At 29.7% G+C, this 10,615-nt stretch overlaps 1 protein-coding gene across 1 annotated transcript; it reads left to right on the forward strand.

Moving 5' to 3' along the window:
* The first annotated feature begins 8,907 nt into the window (after nt 1-8,907).
* Nucleotides 8,908-10,615, forward strand: LOC120142817 (pumilio homolog 11-like). Its single transcript, XM_039157308.1, has 4 exons — nt 8,908-9,713; nt 9,990-10,152; nt 10,236-10,399; nt 10,504-10,615. The coding sequence occupies exons 1-4, from the start codon at nt 8,908-8,910 to the stop codon at nt 10,613-10,615; spliced, it is 1,245 nt and encodes a 414-aa protein (XP_039013239.1).

Below are 10,615 nucleotides of genomic sequence, written 5' to 3' on the forward strand. Positions count from 1 at the left end.
TCAAATGGTGAAGTTTGGTGTGAATTTAGGGATTGAAATTGGAATTTCCAAAGTTTTGAGGTTTTTTTAAGCTTTTCAAAATTTTTGGGTTATATATATATAATTTTTTTATTTTAAATGAAATTTTTAAAATTACGAACATGACATGTGTCACTTAGCGGTAGAATTTAATGATTGTTACGGTCCGGACACTTAAAATGACAACATTCAAAAAAATGTTTGGACAACTTGTAATACCCAAAAAATTTGGTTAGTGACCAAAATATAAATTTGAAAAGTTTAGTAGCTAAAGTATACAATTTGAAAAAGTATAGGGACCAAAAGTGTAATTTTCAAAAGTTATGTATTTAGCTTGTAAATGAATAGTTCACCCCAAGAATGACATTTTGGTGGAATTAGATTTTGATAAGGAATTTAAGTCAAAAATTATCAAGTGTTAAAGGCCGGTAACAATTTGGTAAATCGATTCAAATAGAAATTTCAGAAAATTTTCAAGGATGATAAATCAAGCTTAAAAATATTATTCTCCAAATTTTAAAATGATGGAAAATAATATGGATCATTGGATTTGAGAATATATTTCCATGCTCAATTTGAACCATTGGATGAAAATGGCAAGATTGAAATTTTTTGGAAAGTTGCATGGATAAAGTTGTCAAGGGTATAATATTTTGTTCATCTTTGACTTTGGGAAGATGATAAGGGTTATGTGGCTCGATATGAAGGTAATTAGCAAGTTTCATTAATGGTAAACTTGTCATTTCCAATTAAATGAATTTTAAAATTCATTTAAGCTTAAAAAATGACAAATTAACATGAAATTAACTAGAAATTTCATGGCATTTCATCTTCAAAATCAGCCATGGATGAGAGCTTCAGAAAGCATGGAGGAAAAAATTTATATTTCATTTTTTTAGCAATTTCCTTAGTTTTTTGGATTGAAGCGTGAAATAGAAAATTGTTCTATTCGAATAGCTTTATCATTTGGTACCATTATTGCATGATAATCTTGCTTGAGTGCTTAGTTACCAAATTTTATGGTTTATGTACATATTAAGGTTTTATGAATTTGAGGTTATTGGTGTTGTAGAATCATTTCCAAGCTTGATTGATTTTTAAAATCACCTACAAATTTGTGCATTGCATTCGGCCTAAACCTTAAATTGGGAGAAGTTTGTGATTTGGTGAAATTGAGTTAGGGGTTTAATTGTAGAGACTTGGAAATGATGATTAGAGGTTGATTTCATGCTCGAATAAATTGAAATCAAGTGAAAATCATGTAACCCTAGCCCTAAAGCATTCAGCCAATGCTTAAGGATGAGAAAATATAGGGAAAAATATATAAGGGTTGGAAATGATACATGAAGAATTCTATAAGCCTTAGAAAAATTTTGGGACCCTTTTTTAATTTTTTGAAAGTTGGGGGACCTATTCAGCCATTATGGAAAATTTATGGAGTTAATGTGTAATTGTTAAATAATTGTTGTATTATGCTGTAAATTAATGTTTGAGTGTTGAAATTGATGTTAGGATATGAAATTGGCCATTTTGGAAAGTTGGTAAAAGTTGAGGATCAAATCACAAATATGGAAAAGCTGGGAACTTAAGTGAAATTGTTATGTGAAGTTGGATAAATTTAGGTAAAAAGGAACATGAATTGTCAATTTGAAGTGTTAAAGTCAACATTTATGGTGTGACAAGATCAAACAATATTAAAGCTAAGGAGAAACTTAAGGATGAAAGGTGAATTCCTAAGGAAGATTGCAAGCTAAGGACACCAGGTGAGTGCATATTTAATTTGTATTTATGTCATCGAGCTAACATTGGCTTGCGATGAGCCAGTGAAAAAGTTGCTATGGTAACAAGTAACTCCTAATTTTGTGTGACTTTGTGATTTATGCATATACGTGCATTTGGTAAGCTAATAGAATTAGTGAACAAGTTGAGAATGCAAATTGATGAAATCGGCATAGATTTGTGATCAAAACAGTAAGTTTAGAAAATCATCATAAATTCTAAAGAATGATTATAGAATTATTTTTATACCGTTGTATTTGTGTATCAGTCTAGTTTTGTGAAAAAACAAACGGCTACTGATTTCGAGGAGTATACAAAATGATATGAATTTTTACTTGAGGATAGGTCAAAAAATAGGGCAGCGGATTCTGCTCAAAACAGCTCCTGTAAGTCAGTTTTAAAAATTCATTATAAATTGTACAAATTGAACTAGAAGTAGTGCATTATATGGTTGGATTTGTATTTGAGTCTAGTTACGAAGTATGAACAAAATAATTTTTAAGTGTGTATATTAATACAAAATAATATTTCTTTGAAGGTAGTGCAAACTTTTGGAATATGAAATTATGATAAATTTTGGGATAAAATCAAGTCGAAAGCAAAGGATCAAGTTAAAGCTTATTGAGGATTATATGTTGACTTGTACATAAGTGTAAAAGTGAGTGAAATGCATGCATTGTAACACCCTTAACACGTATAAATGTACTGATATGAGTTAATGATGTCACACTAATTATTCAAAACATTTCGTAACCCAAACTAGGTAAAATTTTGTTTCTTTCAAATATTGCCAATTCTTAACCTTTATTATACAATAAGTAATCAGAGAAAAACAAGATAAAATTTTGATTTCTATTTCAAATCCAGTTTCAGGCAATAACAAACAGTTCTGCTCTGTTTTATATAATAAATAAAATTATATAATTGTCTGATTAAAATCTAATCAATTAATATTTAAAACATAGTTTAATATCAAAATATGTTTTCATACTATTAATTATATTAATTACTAACCATATTTATAAATTTTCAAATATTTCTTACTCGTATACATGATAGCTAAAAAACTTGGAACACAATAGGATGTCATCACTATTACCTATAAATATCCCTTGGTGATTGATGCCAAGCTCAACTCCTTACTCCTCTCACTTTATTTTTACTTACGCGTGAAAATCATCACACACTAAGTATACACTTAGTGAGGCAATCATAGAAATATTCAAGGCAATGCAATACATAAATGTAACAATAATAATATTCAATGCATCATGATCGTTTTACCTGTATTTTCAATCATGCTACTAATATTAACATGATATGAATTACATATAAAATTTCTTACCAATATACTTGTCATTTATTCCATAAGCTCATAAGCTTATTCACATGTTTTTCATTTATTACCCAATAAACCATAGCCCAAAATATAAACCTATGAGAACCCCGGTATTCGAGTCAAATATCTACACCATAGTGCTAAACCTGCACTAAGCTTACGCTCTAGTGTTGTTCCGGATATGACACATAAGTTCGTGCCCACCACCTACACTAGGTTTACACTCTAGTGTTGATCCGTATATGATACATAAGGTTGTGTCCTTGCACACTAAAGTACTGAAACCTGCAGCTGTTGGACTATATGGCATGCCATCAATACCACTGACCCTCAATGACATACTTGGGCATATAGTATATATTTATTTAGTCCATCCATGGCAAAGTATATTAATATAATTTCACATTGGGAAGTTCATACCCGAAATAACATCATATATATATATATATGCATAATAAACAACATATATAAAAATCAATGCATTTTATACTCAACTTTTGACATATTTAAAATACGTCAAATATATGTTAAATGACATAAATATCATGCCAACGTAGATAAGGCAGACTTATCACAAGTCCTACCCGATGATGTATAAAACATCTCTGTATAATGTTATGCATGCCTTTCACGCACTTTAAAACTATAAACAAGTCAATATAAGCCTCACTAAGCTTCAACTTAATCCTTCTCTTTCAATTTGGTTTGATCCCAATTTTTATCACAATTTAATATTCAGGCGGTTTGCACTACCTTCAAAGAAATATTTTTATGTATTAATATACACACTTAAAAATTATTCTATTTATACCAATGGCAACTAGACTCAAATAAAATCCAACCATATAAGGAAATCCTTCTAGTTCCATTTGTACAATTTATAGTGAATTTTCAAAATTGACTTATAGAAGTTGTTTTGAGTAGAATTTGCTTCCATGTTTTCTGAGCTATTTACGATTAAAAATTCATATATTTTTTGTATACATCTCAAAATCAGTTTTCATTTATTCTACATAAAACTATACTGATATAAAAATCCAACGGTATAAAAATCATCCTCTAATTATTTTTGTATAATTTATGGTGATTTTATAAACTTACTGTTCGGAACACAACTCTAGGCATATTTCACCAATTTGTATTTTCAGCTTATTCACTAATTCTATTAGCTCACCAAATGAACATATATGCATGAACCAAAAATCACATAACAATTAGGAGTCACTTCTTACGATATTAACTTCGTCAGTGGCTTATCACAAGCCAATGTTTGTTCGATAACATAAGTACAAATTAAATTTGCACTCATTATCTTGTAAATCGTCCTTAGAAATTCACATTCCATCCTTAAGCTTCTCCTTAGCTTTAAAAATGTTTGATCTTGATTTCAAGCATACAATCTAAATGAGCATCATTACAAAACATGTACAAATTCAAACCACATATTAGAATCTTACTAACATAGGCACACATTAGAAAATAAATTCTAAAATCTTTCGATGCTCATTCGATACTATTTCCATGTCACAACATAAATGTTGACCTTAACACTTTTAATTGACTATTCAAGTTACTTTTTATCCAAACTTTACATAACATTTCACTTAAGTTCCCAACTTTTCTATATTTGTGATTTGAACCTCAACTTTTACCAACTTTCCAAAATAATCCAATTTCACATTCTAATATGAATTCCAACACTCTAACATTAATTTCCAGCATAGTGCATCAACTATTGAACAATTACACATTGTTCCCATAATTTTCCATAATTTCCAAATAGGTCCCCCAACTTTCAAAAAATTATATAAGGGTTCCTATAACTTTCTAAGGCTTGTAGAATCCTTCCCACATCATTTACAACCCTTACATAATTTTTTCACAATTTTCTCACTCATTCAAGCCATGGTCAAATATTTTAGTGCTATGGTCAAAAAATTATGTAAGGGTTCCTATAACTTTCTAAGGCTTGTAGAATCCTTCCCACATCATTTACAACCCTTACATAATTTTTTCACAATTTTCTCACTCATTCAAGCCATGGTCAAATATTTTAGTGCTATGGTTCCATAATTTTCACTTGATTTCAATTGATTCAAGCATGAAATCAACCTCTAATCAACATTATAAAATCTCTACAATCGAACTCCTAATCAAATTTCATCAAACACAAAACTTCCCCAAATTTTAGGGTTAGGGTGAAAATCATAGATCCATTTTTATGAGGTTTGATCATGATTTGATCATCAATCAAGCTTGGAAATGATTCTACAATCTCAATAACTTCAAAATCCATCATTAATTCATGAAACCCTAACATGAACATAAACCCTAGAATTTGGGATCTTTGAACTCAAGCAAAATTAGTACGCAATAATGGTACCAAATGATAGCGTTTTTCTAATAGAACAATTTTCTATTTCACGTCTTAATCCAAAATCCAAAGGAAATTGCTCAGAAATGAAAAATAAAATTTTTCCTCCATACCTTTTGAAGCTCTCATCCATGGCTGATTTTGGAGATGAAATATCATGAAATTTCTAGTTAATTTCATGTTAATTTATCATTTATTAAGCTTATATGAATTTTATAAAATTCATTTAATGGGAAATGACAATTTTACTATTACTGAAACTTGATAATTACCGTCATACCAAACCACATAACTCTTATCATCTTCCTAAAGTCAAAGATGGAAAAAATATTTCACCTTTTTTCATTTTATCCATGCAACTTTCCAAAAAATTTAATCTTGTCATTTTAATCCAATGGTCCAAATTGAACATGGAAATAAATCCTCAAATCCAATTATCTATATTATTTTCTACCATTTTAAAATGTGAAAATAATATTTCTATGCTTAATTTCATATCTTCAAATTTTCTCAAATTTCTATTTGATTCGATTTACCGAATTTTCACCGAACTTTAACACTTTTTAGCTTTTAACACAAATTTCGGATCAAGAATTTGTTTTTCATAAAACCCCACTCTCAAGAGTAAACTATCCATTTATAGAATAAAAATTCTTTTTGGTAAAATTATCACTTAGGTCCCTAAACTTTTCTCAATTTTATATTTTAACTACTAAACTTTTAAAATTTACATTTTGGTCACTATCCAAAATTTTTGGTATTACATTCATAACATTATACATGGATGTTTTATACATCATTGGGTAGGACTTGGGATAAGTCTACCTTATTTACATTGGCATGATATTTATGTTGTTTATCATATATTTGACATATTCTAAATATGTCAAAGGTTGAATATAAAATGCATTGATCACTGGTTATTATATGATGTTTATTACGAATGTTATTTTGGGTATGAACTGCCCAATGTTAAATTATATTAATATACATTGTCATGGATGGAATAAAAATAAACTATATGCCTAAGTAAATCATTGAAGGACAGGGTATAGTTGGCATGTCATAGAGTTTATCAACAACTGCATAATTGGTAGCATTAGTGTGTCTAGAAAAGACACATGGTACATGCATTAGAGTGTCTAGCAAAGACACATGGTGCAAAACACTAGATTGTATACCCAAGACAGTGTATATAGTGGACACGACCTTATGTGTATGCACTACAGTGCATATATTTGACTTGAGTACCTAGGGTCTTCATAGGTTTATGTTTGGTCTATGATTTATTGGTTAATAATTGATATACAAGTTAATAAGCTTATGAGCTTATGGAATAAATGGTAAGTATATTGGTAAGAAATTTTATATATGGTTCATATCATGTTAGTATTAGTAGCATGATTAAAATTACAGGTAAGTGATCATAATGCATTGATTATTGTTACTCATTTGGTAAAGTGGTCATAATGCCTTAAATATGGTTACTCGTTTACATTTATGTGTTGCATTGCCTTGAATATTTCTATGATTGCCTCACTAAATGTATACTTAGCTTATGATGATTTCACTAGGTAAAGAAAGCGAGAGGAGCAAGGAGCTGAGCTTTGCATCAATCACCTAGGAATATTTATAGGTAATAGTAATGACATCCTATTGTATTCTAAATTTTCTAGTTGGCATGTATACGGGTAAGAAATGTCTGTAAAATATAAATATAGTGAGTATTATATATAATTAATAATATGAATAAATATTATGGTATTAAATTTTATTTTAAATATTAATTAATTGGATTTTAAATCAAACAGTTTTTAGACAGTTTTATTTATGATATGAAAAATAATAGAACTGCTTAGCTGATACTTAAAAAATGGATTTGAAATAGAAGTTAGAATATTATTATATTTTTATATTTTGATTTTATATGATAAATTATTTTATAATAAATTTTAAATTTTGAAATTTGTGAAAGAAATAAAATTTTACCCATTTTGGATTATAAGAAATGTTTTGGATATTTGACGTGATATCTTTAACTCGTAATAGTACACACTTACGGGTTAAGGGTGTTACACACCTATTAAGAAAAAACGATATAGTTTAAACATTTATTTTATAATTAAGCTTTTAATTTATCTTAGTTAAGTTGTTTCACTTCTATATTAATTGATAAAAATTAAAGTTGATAGACAATAAAAATATAAACTTTAATAAAAAATAAAAAAAAATTATTTTATAAAATAAAAAAATTATCAATTATGGGCGATGAAGGTATAGGTAGTAATGGAAAAGATCGAAATTTTATCATCTTTATCTCGATTCAGAATCGATATCTAATCTCAATTCGTTTCAATTTTTTTAAATTATCTAGAACTCATCTCGAAATTAAACATGCATATCTATCTAGATCAGATTTAACCAAAAATAATAATCAATATTTTTTTGAAATTTAAACTAAAAACAAATTTAAAAATTCAGAAAGGAAACGGATTTTATTTTAGAAGGATAGTAACTAACCATGAGAAAATGTAGGAGTAGATTTGTTTTTTTAATATCAAAATAAAAATATTTCAAATAAAAATAAATAATTTTGAACACCAAAATCAAAATATATAAATTTAACATGCTCGTGGTACCTGAATTGAATTGAGCCATGTGTACTGCTATTATTTTCTTATTTTGTTCCTTCAAAGTCAGACATTATTTTTTAAAATAATATTTTTTTCAATTACGTGATATATTTTTATAAAAATATTATTTTTGATTAATCTAAGTAATTATAATATAATTATTTGAACTTAAAATTTTTAGAAAGAATAATATTTATTCTGACCATATTTAAGACCACTTAATAGCTTATTTTCGTAGAAATATTATAAGTGTAAACGAGGTGTTTTATCATATAAACTATAGTTATTGTTTTTTTTTTCATATAGTTGAACATGATCTTTCAAATATTTAAATATTTAAAAAACTAAAATAATCATTATAATGTTTAGTGATATAATAATTAATATTAATAAATTAATTATTGAGAAAAGTATTTCAATTAAAAGAGGAATCTTCCTTGAAGTCAATAAGAATAATTAACCGTAATAGCTACGTTTTCCCTGTTTGATTGAAACACTCTTCCAAAACTAAAATAATCATTATAATGTTTAGTGATATAATAATTAATATTAATAAATTAATTATTGAGAAAAGTATTTCAATTAAAAGAGGAATCTTCCTTGAAGTCAATAAGAATAATTAACCGTAATAGCTACGTTTCCCTGTTTGATTGAAACTCTTCCATCAAACCTTTCTTTTTCTTTTTCTTGTTTAAATTATTTACTCTTTTTCCATCTTAAAACCCTCTTTGTCCCCCAAATCCCAACCTCCACAGAAATCATCAATGGAGGATTTTGGGAATCACGCAGGCTTTGGTGGAGATGAAGAACAAGATCTTCTGGGAAACCCTTACTTGCCCGACCAGCTTCAAATCAATGATTATTATCATATTTTTGCTAACCCTAGTCTGGGTTTACAAGGCCATGATGATCTCTTTCGGTTTCAAAACCCTACTAGTTCTTCTTCCCAGGGATATCTCCATGAAAGCCTTGACGAGTGTTTTGGTCGGATGAATCTGAACCAGACGTGGAACGCCAATGATTTTGGGTCCAGTCCCATGTTTCGCGACGGTTTCAACGGCAGATATCTTAACTCCACCACGTCTCTCGGTGGTCAAACCACCGTTCAATCTGTGAATCCCATTGGAAGTACTTTCATCGACGATGGCTTGCATAACGTCAATTGCTTCCCGTTCCAAAACCCTCTGCCGATCGACGTGATGTCGCCGTCAATGCACAATCGGCAACGGGTTATTAATCCCAATAGGCCGTGTCTGGTTCATGAGCGGTCGAGATTTTCGTGGTCGTGGTTGAGGGAACTGAGAGGGAAGGTCTGTCAGGTGGCCAAGGATCAGAATGGGTGCCGTTTCTTGCAGGAGAAATTGGAAAATCCAATGATAACTGGTGAAGAAATTGAGATGATTTTCATGGAGGTTAAGGACCAATTGCATGCGTTGATGGTTCATCGGTTTGGTAATTATCTTATCCAGTATCTGTCCAAAGCTGCCGATCAAGTGATAAGGACTCAGCTCCTTTTCTTGCTTGTTCGTAGCCCTCAAAGGTTCCTTGAAGTTTGCACTGATATTCACGGGTAAGAACATATATATATATATATGCATATAATGTTGAGCTTAAATTCCCTGTGATTTATGGTTTAGATTTTAGAATTTCAAATAAATGGTTTAGGGTTTATTTTGTATGGTTTGAGGTTTATAATTGTTTGGGGTTTGGGGTTTGAGTTTCAAATTTAGGGTTAGGGTTTGAGATGACTTGTGTTTATGATACATGATGTGTGATTTAGAGTTTACTATTTAAAGTATAGGGTTTAATATGATTTTGAATTTGGGCTTTTTCTTTAACTGTTTAGGAGCCGGACAATACAGAAAGTAATGGAGTGTATCACCACCAATGAACAAAGATGCATGCTTCTCTCTTCTTTGAAGCCTATTGCCTTTATCCTGATAAACCACAGCAATGGTCATCATGTAATTCAACAATGCTTGTATAATTTCTCACATAAAGAAATACTGGTAAAGTAATCTCGAATATATATCCCTATACGATACATTTTAAATTATAATTTAATGACTTTCTTTGTATTTTCTGTGGACAGCATTTTACGAATGTAGTTGTAGCGCACTGTATCGAGATTGCTACCAACAAAAGCGGCTGTTGTCTGCTGCAAGAATGGTTGGTCCATGTTGATGCTAAAGATCAAGGCCGTTTGCTCGATCAGATTATCGCCAACGCCTTGCTTCTTTCCGAAAACGAATTCGGGTCTGTTTTTCCTTTTTTTAAAATTTTTTTTTGTGAAGAACCGTGATAATATCGGATCTTAAACGTAACGGACCAGATCATTTGTGTTTTTAGGAACTATGTAGTGCAGTTTGTGATCAAAACGAGAAATCGTTATGCTACGGCAGCAATAATCGGTCAGCTCAAAGGGAGCTTTGTTGCACTTTCCTTCAACAAGTATGCAAGCAATGTGGTTGA

The sequence above is a fragment of the Hibiscus syriacus genome, unplaced genomic scaffold, assembly GCF_006381635.1.
Source record: "Hibiscus syriacus cultivar Baekdansim isolate YM2019G1 unplaced genomic scaffold, ASM638163v2 tig00110831_pilon, whole genome shotgun sequence".
NCBI classification, from domain to species: Eukaryota; Viridiplantae; Streptophyta; class Magnoliopsida; order Malvales; family Malvaceae; genus Hibiscus; species Hibiscus syriacus.

Excerpts from the sequence above, each read along its gene's own strand:
- LOC120142817 (XM_039157308.1), top strand. The coding sequence starts at position 8,908 with ATGGAGGATTTTGGGAATCACGCAGGCTTTGGTGGAGATGAAGAACAA. Across the intron at positions 10,153-10,235 it reads TCTCACATAAAGAAATACTG|CATTTTACGAATGTAGTTGT; the intron begins GTAAAGTAATCT and ends TTCTGTGGACAG. Across the intron at positions 10,400-10,503 it reads CTTTCCGAAAACGAATTCGG|TGCAGTTTGTGATCAAAACG; the intron begins GTCTGTTTTTCC and ends GGAACTATGTAG.